Genomic DNA, 16783 nt, shown 5'->3' with positions numbered 1-16783 from the left:
GGCGTGGTCATCCCCCCTGGGGGGTGATTTCTCGCTTTCTGTCTCTCTGTCTCTCTCTGTCTTTCTGGTGAGCGCATGATGCGCCCTATAGCAAAAACCTCTCAAAAAATAAATAAATAAAAAACAGATCTGAAGCAGATAAGGCAAACTCTTAAGAGTCAGAGTGTATCTTGGAATATAAACTAAGTTGCAGAATACTATCTGTTCTTGATCATTAATGTAAATTGTAAGATATCTAAATCTAGTAATCTAGTAACATGTACATATATATTAGACAGCAAACGCATAAAGACCTAGGTGGGAAGAATACAAAACCATTTGAGAATGGTTAATGGGGAGGGAGAAATAGGATTGAGGGAGTGCACAGGGTTTTTTACTGTGTTTGTTATATTTTCGTTCTTTAAAAAACCACCACGGACCAGCAGGTTGTGTGGTGGTTAAAGCACTGGATTCCCACATGGCCGACCACAGTTTATCCTGGACCTAGCAGCTTGTTTTCTCACTCTCTCTCTCTCTCTCTCTCTCTCTCGCTTTCTTTCTTTCTCTCTGGTGAGCACATATGCCCTGTAGCAAAATTAAAATAATGATAAAATTAAATAAATAATTTTTAAAACACAAAACACAGATCTGAACAGTATTTCTCATACCTTTACTTTAATCCATAAATGTTATTCCATTCCATGTATTCAGATCTTCTTTTATTTTTTACAGCAATATTTTATGTTGTTTGGCTTTTCTGTAGAGATTTCTCACTCTCTCTCTCTCTCTCTCTCTCTCTCGCTTTCTTTCTTTCTCTCTGGTGAGCACATATGCCCTGTAGCAAAATTAAAATAATGATAAAATTAAATAAATAATTTTTAAAACACAAAACACAGATCTGAACAGTATTTCTCATACTAAATCTTTAATCCATAAATGGTATATTATTCCATGTATCCAGCTCTTCTTTTATTTTTTACAGCAATATTTTATGTTGTTTGGCTTTGTTTTTCTGTAGAGATGTACATATCTTTTATTACATGCATCCCTTTGTATTTTATGTTTTTTGAAGTTACTGACAAGGAAATTGACTTTCCATTTCAACTGAGTCTTGCTTGTATATAGAAAAGCAATTGTTTTTGTATATTGACCTTGAAACCTGTAACTTTCTACTAATAAACCTGTAACCTGTAAATAATTAAATTCATTGATTAGTTCTAATACCTCTACTACAATGTTGAAAAGAACTTTTAAGAGTGAACACCTTTGCCTTGTTACCACACTTAGGGATTAAATTTGAAAATTTTTGGTTAAAAAAAAAAAAAATCCGGGGACCAGCAGTTAGCATAATGGCTATGTCACTGGACTCCCATGTAGTCAACCGCGGTTCGAGTCCTGGACCCGGTGGCTTAAAACTCATGCCAGGCACGTGTGCGTGTGTGTCCAAGATCCCGAGAGGAGAATGGAGGAGAAGGGATTGCGGCGTGGTCATCCCCCCTGGGGGGTGATTTCTCGCTTTCTGTCTCTCTGTCTCTCTCTGTCTTTCTGGTGAGCGCATGATGCGCCCTATAGCAAAAACCTCTCAAAAAATAAATAAATAAAAAACAGATCTGAAGCAGATAAGGCAAACTCTTAAGAGTCAGAGTGTATCTTGGAATACCCTGTACTTCTGTGTGGCTTTGGCTATTTCATTTAACAGTTGCGCTTAGTACATCCCAGCCACTCTCTGCAGTAGGTGCCGTTGCTATTCCTCTTTCAGGAAGCAGGAGCACAGAGCAATGGGGGACCTGGCTTGTAAGTGAGCCCGGCTGAGCCCACTCCTCTGGCCCTGGGCTTACAGCTCGCTGTCTCATCTCCAGACTTGCTTCTTAGCGGAGGGAATAGTGAGACGTCTGGCCAACTTTAGAATCCCACGCAGTTTGACATTCATTTACCCGAGACCATCAGTAGATGCATCGCTGATCATTTTCTGAGCACATATGTAAGCACTCGACGCTCTCCTGCCACATCCATGCCCCTGGGCGTGGCACCAGCCTGTGCATGGTCTCAGCCAGAGCTCCGGGTCTGCAGTGGTGATGGGGCATCACCACCACCGAGTGCCCGCCACAGGTGGGAGGGCACGTGAGCCAGTTTGCAGAGCATTTTCCGGATCTCCTCGAAAGTAGCATTTTATGTTACAAGATGCTCTAAAACTCATGTAATAGGTAGACGCAGAAAAGAGTTATTTTGAGGGCCATAATTTAATTTCGTTATCTCCGGCGATCAAAGATTGTTTAACGCCAGAAATAGCTGACTAGAACAGCTGCTAACACAGCGCTTTGTGTGGGAAATGATGAAACGGATCAGTATTTTGACAGCCCTTTCAGAGGTGTGACTAAGACTTCTAAGAAAGTCCTGACTGCTGGCTTTTCTCTCTTTCTTTTTCTTTGTGAGGTGGGTTCTCTCAAGCAGACTTCCCATCTTCTAGTATTCTGTGTGGATAATTAATATAGGGGGAGCATTTTCTCTTTTCCACAGTCTTGACTTCTTGTACCAGTAGAGTTTAGACAACACCGTGATAATTGGTTATTTAAGTTTAAAAAAAAATAAATAAAAACCTAACGTGGCTATTCGTCAGGGATGCATTCAGTGCTTACTGAACTCTTAGCAAAGAGCCCACGTGTCTGAAGGAATCAACCAGTCCGGCCATCCATGAATTTCAGTCTGAAGGGAAGAGAATGGAATAAAGCACGAGGTGCAGTAATTTTACATTTCATCTTAGCTCAAAAAGCAAAAGAAGCAAAGCACTTTAAAAAAAATTATATATATATATATATATTGCTAGAGATTGCATGCGCTCTCCAAAGAAAGAAAAGGAAATGCGAGAAAGCACCCCTGCCTCCAGCCCCAGTGGCGATGGCCGTGCAGCAACCCCTTCCCCTCCACTGTCACAGGATTTTGAGAACACATGCATGTGTGCCCAGCATGGTGTTTTTTGTTTGTTTGTTTGTTTTGTTGTTGTTGTTTTAAGAATGACTTATTCATTTAATTCCATTTGTTGTTGTTATTTTTTTAATTTGACCAGCCAGACAAAGAGAGAGAAAGGGGAAGTGAGAAATCAAGCCACCGGGTCTGGGACACAAACCACGGTTAGATATATGAGAATCCAGCGGCACCTTTAATGACCACACCACCTGTCAGGCCCCCACTTCTTTTTTTAAGCCACCATGTTCAGGATTTGAACCTCTCATTTGGCTATGTGGGATCCAGTCTGCTTAGCTACCATGCCACTGGCTGTCCTGCGATGTAACTTTAAATAAATGTCATAGACATTACAGAAGCAGAACTTGGAGAGTTCAAAAGAGATGTTAAAGGCTAGCTGGTGTTGTACTACTGGATGATCCAGTACTGGAGGCCGTGTGGAATATCGGGGTTTGGTTCTGGGTCAGCCTGTACACAGCAGGTGCATGTGTCGTGATCCCAGCTCAGGGGAGGCAGGGGGAGGACAGCAACGTGGAAACCATGTTGAGGATGCTTGTCTTCCTCCGTCTTTCTCTCCTGAAACAAATAAACAGAAAAAAATGTCTCGTTAACGTGCATTTATATTTCTGGTTAGCATGAAAGGAAATCCAGTCTTCTGAGCTAGCACTGTTTTCTGCTTTTCTTATTACTCTACTCTTTCATCTGTAGATAATGAAAAGTACTTAGAGGTCTTTGTATTAAATCCGAGTCACAGTAAAGCAAATAAAAACGCACATGTCTGGGGCATTATGTGGATATCTCCCTCTTTGGAAAACAAAGCAGGCTTTACGAATTTTATGTTGAAATGTATTCCATACAGAGCCAGAGCAAAAACTGAATTAATTTCCACTTGTACAAAACTTTGGGTTTTTTTTCTGGTGTGTTCAGGTCAGCTAATGGTCACTGTGGTTTGAAGTGAAGCTAAATGGGTTCTTTGCCCTTGGACAAAGACCAAGAACCACTGTAGGACTTCTCCATGGTCTACCTCACTTAGGCTTCTTGATTAATAACCCTAGTTCAGGAAGGCAAGCACCATTACAATCACTTTACGACGGAGGAAATCAAAACAGCAAGAAGTTAAATAGCCTGTCCCACTGCACAAAACTGTTTATAATGGAGTCGGGCCGGAACTGAGCTCTTCTGAACAGCAGTTGACTAATCCTGGGTCCTTCCCTGACCACAGGCTGCCAGAGACTCTCAGTATGGTATTGCACATACTGGGGTGTGGGCAGATCCAAACTGTAAGGCATTATTATGAAAAAACACATTGACAGAATGGAGGTGGCCATTCCAGAGGAAGCTGGGTTCAGATTTCGCAGAATTTTGTGAGACGCCTGCACAGGAGGAGGCCCTGAGCTTGCTGTTCTCCAATGTGCAACAGTAGCCTTTAGTCTCTGCCTCCCAACCTCAACCACCATCCCAAAGCCATCCTCAATAAACAGGCAGCCTGGGACCAGCAGACGGCATAACGGTTACGTTGCTGGACTCCCACGTAGTCGACCGCAGCTTGATCCCCAGACCTAGTGGCTTGAAGCTCATGCCAGGCATGTGTGTGTACTTGCCCCAAATCCCAAGAGGACAATGCAGGAAAGGGAATGCAGTATGGCATCCCTCCTGGAGAGTGATTTCTCGCTTTCTGTCTCTCGAGCAGAGCACACAAGTCCTACAGCAAAAAATCTTTCTTAGAAATAAAATAAAATTGGGAATAGCAGTTGACGTATGGCTATGTTGCTAGACTCCCATGTAGTTGACCATGGTTTGAGTCCCAGACCTGGTGGCTTAAACTCATGCCAGGTGCAAGTGCGTGCATGCACAAGATCCCAAGAAGAAAATGGAGAAGAGATTACAGTGTGGCCATCCCACCTGGGGGTGATTTCTTGCTGTCTGTCTGTTCCTATCTTTCCGGCGAGCGCACACACCCTATAACAAAAATCTCTCCAAAATAAATAAATTAATAAATAAATAAACAAATAACTAAAATAAAATAAACAGGCAATCCAAGTAAATGTAAGCAAAAGGGGGTAGGTATCTTAACAGGTTCTAGTGAGGCTTCCTGACCGTGGAGTCGGCCTGGTAGTCTAGTGGTTAAGGGAGCCCATGAGCCCAAAGAAATCGGTCAGACCTGCCATCGATGAATCCAAGCCCCCCATTTTCAGTCATCATGGTTCATATCCCAACCCTGGCAACTTGTAAAACTTGTTCTCACATGATCAACCACAGTTTTCAAATCCCAGCCCTGGCAGTTTATAAAACACTGAACATGTGTGTGTATGTGCCCCAAATCCCAACAGGGTGAAGAAATGGAGGAGAAATGGGATTGCAGTGTGACCACATTTCCCTGGGGGATGCTTTCTCCCTCCCTTTTCTCCCTCTGTCTCACTGTCTCTCTGGCAAGCACACGTACCCTCTTGTAAATCGAAAAACAAAACAAAATCGCATGTCTAGCTACAGTGCCACAGTGGTGATGCAACATTCTGCAATGCTGTGGCCATATGGGAAGGTCCCAGGTTCGTGTCCCAAGGTCTTCCTGTGCACTCTGGGAATGAGCACATGTGCCCATGAACAGGCTGTCTGAGGCAGGGTCGGGATTGTGGCATGAAGGCTCTCTAAGGGGGTGCTTGTCTCTCTTGCTCCCAATCTCATGAAAGAAATAAATAATCTTAAAAGAAATTTTATGACACTGATATTATCATTATTTTACAATCGAGAGAACCAAGGCTGTAGAAATGAAGTGCCTTGTTTCAAGATTGTCCCCTGAGTTTCTGACCGGTCCTTGTCAAGTCCGATCCCTGCTCTATGCTGCGTTCCATCTAACTTTGGAGTAATTATGAGCAGTTAAATTATGAGACTCTTTTGGAATCGTCCTACCAATTAAGAAATCTAGTTGATTAGATCTCGCAGAATTTGCATGTGCACGTATTCATGTTATCTCAGGATAGTGGAGAAAATGTTGGATGCCTAATCCCAGCTCAGTGTGGATAGAGGGCACCCTCCTGGAGGGAGAGACAGTGGAGGAAAGTCAGTGAGAAGAGAAATCTGCACCCACAACAGGTTTCCAGCTTAAGCTGTCAGAATCCTTTTTGTTGTCACTACAGTACCTGACAGGTTGGATTGGAATATTGAAATAACCTGTGGATCTCTTCCCTGACTGAGGTGCCCCAGCCAGATCTCCTGGGCACACTTCTCTACAGGCACCTTGTGGCTTTGATCACTATGCCGCCTCCCGTTCTTAATTCCCTTTTCCTTTGCAACTTCCCTCCTGGAAACAGAAGGTGAACACTGCTATACTGGGCTTTTGTCTTGGTCTGTCAGGAAAGTCATGATGTGTTTTTTTGTATAGTGAAATACATCATAACTTTTCTGAGGACTTAGTATTTCTCATGAGTAAACCACCCAATTCATTTGCTGAAGGGTCAGTTTTGCTTGAATTTGGGCAATGTGAGATCATTTTCCTGAGGGCCTGATCAGCTCTGGGGAAATGGGGCACTGAGGTTCCTAATGCAAAAAATTCCACTTCAGGCTGTCAAAAATACATGTCCTGAACCTAACTAGAGCGTCATGTCAGAGTGTTGACCAAGCTCCAGTAGCCTTGGCTCTAGCAACTGATGTTGTAAATGGCAGAGGTCCCCGCTATCGGCTTGGGAAAATCCCCATCTCACGGCCCTTCTTGTCTCGCGAGCGCAGCCTTGAAACACTGCTGGGCCTTCTCCTCTCCAGGTCAGAAACACCCCAGGGACTCTGTCTTATTTGGCTTTGCGCCCACAGGGTCTGTCTGGCACATAGTAGGAACTTAAGCAGTGTTTGCTGAGCCCAATCGTCCTAAATGTGTCAATACAAAAAGAAAGTAGAGCAGATTAGAATAGCACAAAAGGGGCCAGCAGGTGGAATGGTGGTTACAGTGCTGGATTCTCACATGGCTGACTGCAATTCGAGTCCTGGACCTGGCGGCTCAAAAAGCACACTGGCTGCATGTGTGTGCACACCCCAAATCCAGAGAGGACAATGGAGGAGAAGGGATTGTGATGTGGTCATCCCCCCTGAGAGGGTGATTTCTCACTGGCTGTCCCCACCACCACACACACACAGGCATATGCCCTATGACCAAAAAAAAAAAAAAATACAAACAAAAAAAACCATGATCAGATATCCACGTTGGTTCCTGTGACCTTGTCAGGTAGCTTAACCTAAGGATTTGTTTTGTTGCCTGAATAGGCACATCAAACCTAATGTTGGTACAGCAGGGACTCCAGCTTAGAGTGCTGTCTTAGTCCCTGTTGTGGCTAACAACAGAAAACGCTCAAGCTGGTGATGTGCAGAGATTGACTCAGCACAGTTCAGAGGCCCGAGGACCACGAGCCACTTTTGGTAGGAGTCTGGCTGAGTCCCGATCACGCCGGAGAGGGAGCAGAACCCCTGGGTCTCTGGTCTGGTCTCAGTCCCTCTCCTTGTAAACGCACCAGAACGCCATCAGAAGTGCCCCACTCATCATTTCCTCTCTCCCAAAGGCCTCGCCTTTGCACACCTTGAAGATAATGCATTTTGTCTTCATACCTTCACAACCAAATCTCAGAACAACTTATAAACACCACTCTTGGCCAGGGACTTAGCTTTCCACACTGTGGAAGCCAGCAGACTGGTCTCAGCTTGTGCAGTTCCTCTGGGAGGTGACTGGAACAAGTAGCGTCCAGCCGGCATCATGCGGAAAGCGGACATTTTGTCGGGGCGCAGTAGAGCTAGGGTTGTGAGCAGATCCCCAGAAAGGGTGTGGTCACACTGCCTCTGGGATTTGGGGGAAATACTGAGGGCCTCCTGACCTGCTTCCCCCTCTTCTTCCTCCAGGCCTCCTGGTGGGCACCCTTGATGTTGTGCTGGACTCCAGTGCCCGCGTCGCTCCTTACCGAATCCTGTACCAGACGCCGGACTCTCTGGTCTACTGGACCATCGCTTGTGGTAAGTAGTGGAAGTCATTGATACTGGGCTTACACAGAAATGAGAAGATTCTGTGTTGCATCAGAAGGAAGGACATTTGTTAAACGTGGCGTTTTAGGGTACTTGACCTTGGCCACATGAACCCAAAGTCTTGTTGACCTACCCCAGTGAAGGCTCCTCTCTCGCTCTGGTGAAGTTGTGTTCGGATCACGTGGTCTCCCCCATCTGCAGGGACACCCTCTGGCATACCCAAGGCTGTCACAGTGAACCTACAAAGGACGCGTGGGAGGGCAAAGCACCCCGACTTTGAACGTCCTGGGCCCAGAAGGGGCACGCGTTACTTCCACTCACTCCATCTCATAATGTCACGAGTACACGATATGAATCTGATTTGTGACTGCGGGTGTCCTCGGTCACGTGCCCCAGACCGTGTTTTTCAGGTTCTCCGCAGCAGTTACCTGTTCTCCCTCTTCTGAAAAGAAGTCACAGTGAGCAGTCGACACTTAAGGAGTGAGTTTTCCCGCCTCCTCCTTTAGGGTAGAATATCTACATAACAAATTGAGGGTTTTCCTACATGGTAGATGGAATTTCTCTCCATCCTTTACTTATTTATTTATTTTTGAGAGTTTTTTGTTTGTTTGTTTGTTTGTTTTAATAGGGTATATGTGCTCACCAGAAAGACAGAGAGAGACAGAGAGACAGAAAGCAAGAAATCACCCCCCAGGGGGGATGGCCACGCCGTAATCCCTTCTCCTCCATTCTCCTCTCAGGATCTTGGGCACGCATGCACGCACCCGCGCCCGCCGTGAGTTTAAGCTGCCAGTACCGGGACTCAAACCACAGTTGACTACATGGGAGTCCAGCAACGTAGCCATTACACTAACTGCTGGTCCCATCGCCCTCATTTGTTAATGTATGGAGTTATCTGTGTCAGGGTGGACTCGTGGCCATGTATGTTACACTATGAGTTATACTCCAGGACGACTTCATTTGTTCACTTCACTCTGGCTTTGGCCATTGGCCCTTTCAGTTGACTTTATTCATTTATTTAAAATTGATCTCTTCTTGGCAGGAAGTGCAGTGGCAGGAACAAAAATAGAGACAATTAGATTCTGTCTCTGCTCTTGAGAAACTTGCAGTCTAGTGGAGGGGCGAAGTCAGTGGTCACACGTGGCCCCATTGAACAAGTACCAGACAGTTCTGGTGGATTATTGGGTGTCCAGTGAAATACTGGAACCTAGGCTGGCCTGCTGCATAAATAAGGACAGTTATTCAGTGTGCTTTTAGGTTACTAGGAAACTCTGGTGTCCTAGTAATGCTTCCTGAAGGATTTAGTAGGAATTCTTTTTATTTTTTTGGAGAGGTTTTTGCTATAGGGTGCGTACACTCACCAGAAAGAAAGAGAGAGACAGAAAGACAGAAAGCAAGAAATCACCCCCCGGGGGGTTGGCCACACCACAATCCCTTCTCCATTCTCCTCTCGGGATCTTGGGCATGCACGCACATGCACCCGGCGTGAGTTTAAGCCACCGGGTCCAGGACTTGAACTGCAGTCTACCACATGGAGCCCAGCAACATAGCCATTACCCCAACTGCTGGTCTTGGATTTAGTAGGAATTCTAACACTATAACTATAACTCTTTAGAGAGTAATGCTTGAGATGCCAACAAGTCCATGACCAACCATTAACTATGTCCATAATGTACACGTTGCTGTGATTGAAGGAAGAGCTCCAGGGTTTAGGGGATTGGGCCAACAACCTAACAGTGAAGGATGGGGATTGAATAAGAGGAAGAGGATAAGGACTATAGGAAAAGGGAAGCTGCAACACTGGAGAAGATGACTACTAGGATAACCCAAGCTTGTGGAAAAGTGCATTCCAGCCAGCTGTGCAGTTCAATGACTACCAGGGGAACGCTGGATAGAGAAGTGCCATGTGGACTGTGGTAGTTGTTTGGGACAGTGTCACATTTAGTTAGCAAACAGTCTAGACCAGTTTTAAAATAGATACTGTTGGGACTAGCAGATGGCATCGCTGGACTCCCACATGGTTGACTGCAGTTCAAATCCTGGACCTGGTGGCTTCAGAATCACTCTGGGCATGTGTGAGTGCATGCCCAAGGTCCTGAGAAGGAAATGGAGGTGAAAGGACTGTGGGATTGTGGCCCGGCCATCCCCCGGAGGGTGATTTCTCACTTTCCCTCTCACTCACTGTCTCTGCCTCTGCCTCTCTCCCTCAGGCAAGTGCATGTGCCCTAAGGCAAAAACCTCTTTAAAAAAAAAGTAGATACTGTAGGGGCCAATAGGTGGCATGGTAGTTAAGGTGCTGGACTCCCTCATGATCGACCACAGTTTGAGTCCCAGACCTGGTGGCTTGCTTTCTCACTTTCACTCTTTCTCTCTGTCCCTCTCTGGTGAATTTAAAAAAAAAAATAAGAAGAAGAAATAAATTAAATTGAATAAAGAATTCTTAAAATAGATACCATAGCCAGGAAATGAAAAGATAAAAAGAAAGGAAGTTAAAAAGCAGGGAGAAGGCTTTGGTGATGCAGTGGTAACACAGCTGAACCCACACGGGAAGGTTCCAAGTTCACATCCTGGGTCTTGCCTGCACATGTCATCCGGGCTGGCTGCGGCTAGGGGTGGAACTTGGCATGAAGACCCTGATGGAGGTGTCTATCTGTCTTTCTCTCTCACACAGAAGCAATAAATACACTTAAAGAAAAAAAAAAATCACTCAACTTGAGGGTGTGGAAAGGACACTTTTTCCCTCGTGGTCATTCACCTTCCAGCTCTTCACCGCTGGTGCTGCAGCTGCTTGTGAGAGCCTTTGGAGGCAGGAGTGCTCAGCGCCCTCGGAGCCCTCGGAGCCCTCAGAGCCCTGGGAGCCCTCGGCCGCTCATTACAGCAAACCCGGCCTCCGTCTCCAGTCTGCGGTGATGTGAGGAGCTGGTGTGTGGTTCTCTGACTCTTCTTTTTCTACCTCCTCAGTCATCACCTTTTCTGTCACTGACATTTATAATGACATTGCTTGACATTATTACTCCTTGGTCTGTTTCCGGAGCTTTGCCATTCCGTGAAGCAAATCTTTCCTATGAAAACTCGCAGGGGGTAGAACCCAGAGTTACAAGGCTGAGTTATTCCTGAAGTATTTGCCAAACCAAGGTTAAGGAACAACAGGCTGATACTGCCAATGGCATAATTTATACTCCGTAGAGAGAGAGTTTCATTTTCCCAGTAAACAATTCCTGTCACAATCCGCATGATCTCATTACAATGAACGCAGAATGGTTTTAGCTTTTGTGTCTATTGATTACCCATAGAGATAGCTCCAGAGTTTCCTTATGGAAGACTCTGCGGAAGTGACAACCATTGCAAAAGTCCCATTCACCTCTTCTTATCGATTTCCATTTAAAATCCCAAATTACTGGATCCCTTTCATGTGATTTTTTTTTTTTTTTGAGAGCTTTTTGCTGCAGAGTGTGTGCGCTCACCAGAAAGACAGGCATAGAAAAGGGAGAAGTCACTCCCCAGGAGAATGGCCCTGACACAATCTCTTCTACTCTATTTTCCTCTCGGGATTTTGGGCATGCATGTACATGCACACAATGAGAGTTTCAAGTGGCTGGGTCCGGGACTCGAACCACAGTCAGCCATGTGGGAGTCCAGTGATGTACCATTACTCTATCTGCTGGTCCCCATGTGAACATTTTTTTAAGAGAGGTTTTTCTTTTTTGCTATAAAGCATATGGTGTCAGAGAAACAGAGACAGGCAAAGTGAGAAATCACCCCCTCGGGGAATGGCCACATAGCAATCCCTTTTTCTCCATTCTCCTACCAGGGCTTTGAGGGCTTTGGACATGCATGCACGTGCCTCAGGCATGAGTTGTGTTTTCTTTCTTTCTTTTTTTTTTTTTTTTGAGATTTTTTTTTTTGAGAGATTTTTGCTATAGGGCATGTGTGCTCGCCAGAAAGAGAGAGACAGAGAGATAGAAAGCGAGAAATCACCTCCCCAGGGGGTGACCACGCCACAATCCCTTCTCCTCCATTCACCTCTCGGGATCTTGGGCACGCACGCACACGTGTCCAGCATGAGTTTAAGCCACTGGGTCTGGGACTCGAACTGCAGTTGACTACATGGGGATCCAGCAACATAGCCATTATGCTAACTGCTGGTCCTCAGATTTGTTTTTTTTTTAACCAAAAATTATCAAATTTAATCCCTAAGTGTGGTCCAGGACTCAAACCGTTGTCGACTACATGGGAGTCCGGCGATATAGCCATTACACCAACTGCTGGTCCCCAGACACCACTTTGTACACGTGAGTATTCTTGGTGGTAAATCCAAGCTGTGTGATTTGCCTTCAACTTGTGCTACCAACCAGGGAAGAGGAATCTTTTCACTCTATGGCCAATACGATCATCTCCTGTCCCTTGACCATATGAACCATAGGAAGGAGGGGCCGAAGAGTTATTCAGTGAGATATTATTTTCATATGCTTACTTACTTGTTTGTACTATCTTCTAATCGTCTAACTGGATTTGTTGCCACCTAAAACCCAGCAGCTGTTTCTGTGAATAATCAAAAGGCAAGGCAAAGAGGGAGAAAGGAGTTTATCTAAACTGTATTCAAGCCCAGAGAGTGCTTAAGAGCAAACAAGCTCACAGCCAATTCCCAGAACAGAAATTTCCAACACATTATATATGTTACATTTTCCACTTATCTGTTATTATCTATAGCATAAATCTAGCTAGTTCAGTGTTACTCTTACCCTCATGATTTTCCCAAAATTGTTCTGTACACCTTTTCCTGTCACATGACATTTATGACCCTGTTTTTGTTTTCATGCCGACATTAACCCAGTTGACTCAGACTTATGACATACATTGATAGATTAAGAGAAGCTACATTATTTTAGAGCTATAGTTTAAAAGACAGTCTAAACGTGTGTGAGTAACTATTATGGTAAAAGCTAAAGTTTTCCCAATTTATCCTGTTATATGGTGTCCCTTGAGTAAACAGTCCCATCTCCTAAGATTCATTGACTAGGACCCTGGTCCCAGCTGCAATTTTTGTGATCACTGTCTAAAACAAAGGACTTAAGTTTCCTCTTCTAAGCCAACAGGCTTATTTATGACCTTATTTGTCACCATAGTTACACATTATTTTAGTTACAAAAGCCACAGCCCCTTATTAACCCTTAGCGTATTACGAAAGAGAAATAAAGTAAAGCAAAAACAGGAGTTTCAAAATTTGCTCAGTTATTCCTGTTATGATTGATTCATTCATTGACTCATTTCATTCGGAAGGAGAACCAAATCCTTTCTAAGTAATGGTTCTCTCTCTTCACTGGCACCCAGAATCCAGCCACAGTCTCTTTGGTAGACATTCTGTTGTGCCAACTTTTCTAGCCAGCAAAAGATCATTTTGCTCAGTGCATTGTGCAGTAAATCATATTTTTGCCATTTCGGAGAACGTAGAGAAAAAGCAATCCTGTAGGAATTTGGCCAGCCGCTTTCGTTGAGCTGGTTATATGCTGACGGCTCTGTCTTTCCTTGCCCATCAGTGAATTAACTAGGTAATTTGCACCTGGGACTCACTCTAGCACGGGGGTGGGAGGTGCACTGGAGTAGGAGATGGTGTGTCAGAGGTGGGAGAGAAGCCAGCCCTTTGTCCTCCATGCCCTTCAGTGAGCAGGGGAAGAGACCAGCCCATTTGTCCTTCTCCCATTAGAAGAATTAGAAAGTTTTAACAGTAAGAAGAGTTACGCAGCCTCAGTGGAAATGTGAACAAATAGATATTTCTAAGGTCAGTTACCTAAAGAAAGTGACTTGGGGACAGCTCAGAAAAAGAATTAGAAACAAAGACAATGGACAGTTCCCTCTGGATATCATTGACCTTCAGACTGGCCTAACAAAAGAAATGGAGTGGAGGGTGTGTGTTTGCTAGAGCCCTCGTGGACAGCTCAACCCTGAATGTGCCTCCCTTTGGTTGCCCATTTATCAATTACCCTATCCATTACCATTCCAGAATCTCATCTGAGCCTAGATGGTCACTCAGGGTCAGAGCACAAAGTTCCATCAACCGACATCTTGCCCACCCTCTTTATTTTAATAGGATACAGAGGCAAAGCGAATTGCCCACCTTCACATTCCTTGTTACAGCTAATTATGGAGCGCTCAGACCAAGTGCTCAGGCCTCCCCACTCCCATTCCAGGACTTTCTAAGTGGCACCATGCTGGCTTTTATGATTAAGCATTCCTTCAGTCACCAGCTGGTAAAGCTGCGAGTTTAATTAAAGATTCCTAATTGGTTCCGCTCATGCTATTTCCCTGCAGTAGATGGAGAAAGTGTTGGGTAGTCTGTAATAGTTGCCTTCCACATGAGATAGACATAATGCAAAAGCTGGTCGGTATTTTTATAATCCTTTCTCGTTTTTTATTGTCATCATTGTTATTTTTATTATTGTTTTCCTTCTTACAATCCTTTCCTGGTGAGCCTTAAGGACTATTCCGTATCCTTGGGAACACAGGTATTTCAACCAACCAGCCAGCCGAAGTCTGCTTCTTTTTCTTTAAACAGTGTATGCTTATTGTGAAACTAGACATATAGGTAAGCAAATAAACAAATAAATAATACCACATCGCAAATCATTACCTTCCAGACTTTACAATATACATATATATTTAGGGACCAGCAGTTGGCATAATGGCCATGTTGCTGGACTCCCATATAGTCGACCGCTGTTCGAGTCCTGGACCCAGTGGCTTAAACTCACACCGGGTGCATGTGTGTGCGTGCCCAAGATCCCAAGAGGAGAGTGGAGGAGAAGGGATTGAGGCATGGCCATCCCCCCAGGAGATGATTTCTCGCTTTCTGTCTGTCTCTCTGTCTTTCTGGCGAGCGCACATGCCTTATAGCAAAAACCTCTCCAATATATACTTAAAATAAATATATGTAATATGTGTGTATGCTATATACACTATATAGAAACACAAATACCATGTATAAACACTTAAAAACAAAAAAAATAGAACTATTATATTGAAAAAAAGTCACATATCAATAAAATGTACTTCTGTAACATCAATTTTAGTAGGTAGATAATATTTTATTATATATCTAACATAATAATCTACTATAATCAGAAGTCTAGGATTTGTTTTTTCCCCATTAATGTTAATGTGTTTTAAGCTATAACAAAATCTTTGCACATTCTTTTTAAATTTATTTTGTAAATTTTGCCATAGTGCATGTGTGTTCACCAGAGAGAGGGGGAAAATGAGAAAGTCACCCCCATTGGGCACAGCCATGCTACAATCCTTTCTCCTCCATCTCTCCCTCCTTTCAGGATTTTTGGGCATGTTTTTCAAGCCACTGGGTCTGGGACTTGAACCATGTGGTCAGTCACATGGGATCCAGCTGCTCCAACTAGCAGGCCATGGACTGGCTCTGTGTATTCTCTTAATTGTCACCTTGGGTAAGTTTATAGCCAGGAGTTGTTGAGTCAACAACTATGGATACGTTTAATACCCGCAGCCCAATCATAATTTACATTCCCAAGTGCAGGTAGGAGAGGGCCTTGGTGCTTAAGTGGTTGATGCGCTGGTGTTGAGGAAACGATTCCCTTCAGGACACCCAAGTTAAAGCACCCATGTGGTAACAACCAGATAACACTTGATGGCTCATGGCCATCAACCACTGACTCTCACTGCCCGGTCTGATGAGTTTCCTGGGGCTCTCTATTTTCAGAGCGATTACAAAGCTGTGAGTGTATTGCTGTGACCCACTGAAGTTCACAAGCAGTTATGTAAGAAGCGTCTGGTACTTACACAGGAAGTTGTTCGAGACATGGCTTACTGTAGTCATGTGCACACATTACACCCAAACACGAGGTGCTAGGGGCCAGAAAGGTTCCTGCCCAGTGCATCAGTTAGTCAGCAGTGAAGCTGCTGGTTCCTTGGTGTGTCCAGACATCAGAAGTTACAAATGTGTTCTGAGTCACATTTCCAGATCTTTGCATTCCGTTATTCATGATGATAGTAGCAAAAGTAACTTCTTAATTTTTCCCTAAGAACTATTTCTTTAATAGTTCGTACTATTGGGAACCAGCAGTTAGCGTAATGGCTATGTCGCTGGACTCCCACGTAGTCGACCACGGTTCACGTCCCAGACCCGGTGGCTTAAAACTCACGCCGGGCACGTGTGCGTGTGTGCCCAATATTTGAAGTGTATGTTTCTTTACAATAGTGAAATATATTATTATTATTATTATTATTATTATTATTATTATTATTAATTTGACCAGAAGGAGACAGAGGGAGAAAGAAAAAGCAGGCTGACAAGTCTGGGATGTGAATTGTGGTTGATGATGTGGGAGTCCAGTACTTTAACCACCATGCCACCTGTTGTCCCCCCAAAAGTAACTTCTAGTGGTTTTTTTGTGTGTTCTGGGCCCTTGAAAAGGCTTTGTGTGAATTGTTTTACTCAATCTCCAGCACAAACCAATGTGGTTAGTGTTGTTACATTATTACAGATGAGAAACCTAAAGTTTCAAAGGGGTTGAGTAACTGACCCGGGTCCCAAAGCCAGTGCCTGGCACAGTGGTTTGAAACCAGGTGTACTGTTTTGACAGCAGAGTCTGTGGTCTGAGCACTGGGTAAGCAGCCTTTCTCACAAGCCGGCTCCTTATCACCCCACAGAATCTGCCCTGTTCATACAGATGTCACTGGTGAAATCTGGAGACAGTGAAGTGTATCAGTTAAGAATGTAGAAAACTCTAGATTTGATTCATAGAAATGTGAAAGCCTTGGTTTCCTCGTCTATGAAAGGAATTAAGAGCTGGATCTACTCATAGGATTGCTGTTGAGTTTA

At 44.2% G+C, this 16783-nt stretch overlaps 1 protein-coding gene across 2 annotated transcripts in view; it reads left to right on the top strand.

The window, feature by feature from the left end:
- The window catches only part of TBC1D9 (TBC1 domain family member 9), a 168285-nt gene that overhangs the window by 91138 nt on the left and 60364 nt on the right, over positions 1-16783 (top strand). For both annotated transcript variants that reach the window (XM_006144638.2, XM_006144637.2), the window contains exon 2: positions 7819-7929. In XM_006144638.2, the coding sequence (XP_006144700.1) occupies positions 7819-7929 (111 nt within the window). The remainder of the gene's footprint in view (positions 1-7818; positions 7930-16783) is intronic.

Source organism: Tupaia chinensis, unplaced genomic scaffold (assembly GCF_000334495.1).
Source record: "Tupaia chinensis unplaced genomic scaffold, TupChi_1.0 Scaffold000127_2, whole genome shotgun sequence".
NCBI classification, from domain to species: Eukaryota; Metazoa; Chordata; class Mammalia; order Scandentia; family Tupaiidae; genus Tupaia; species Tupaia belangeri.
The sequence above is the reverse complement of the archived record's forward strand: the minus strand, read 5'-3'. Positions and strand labels throughout refer to the sequence as shown.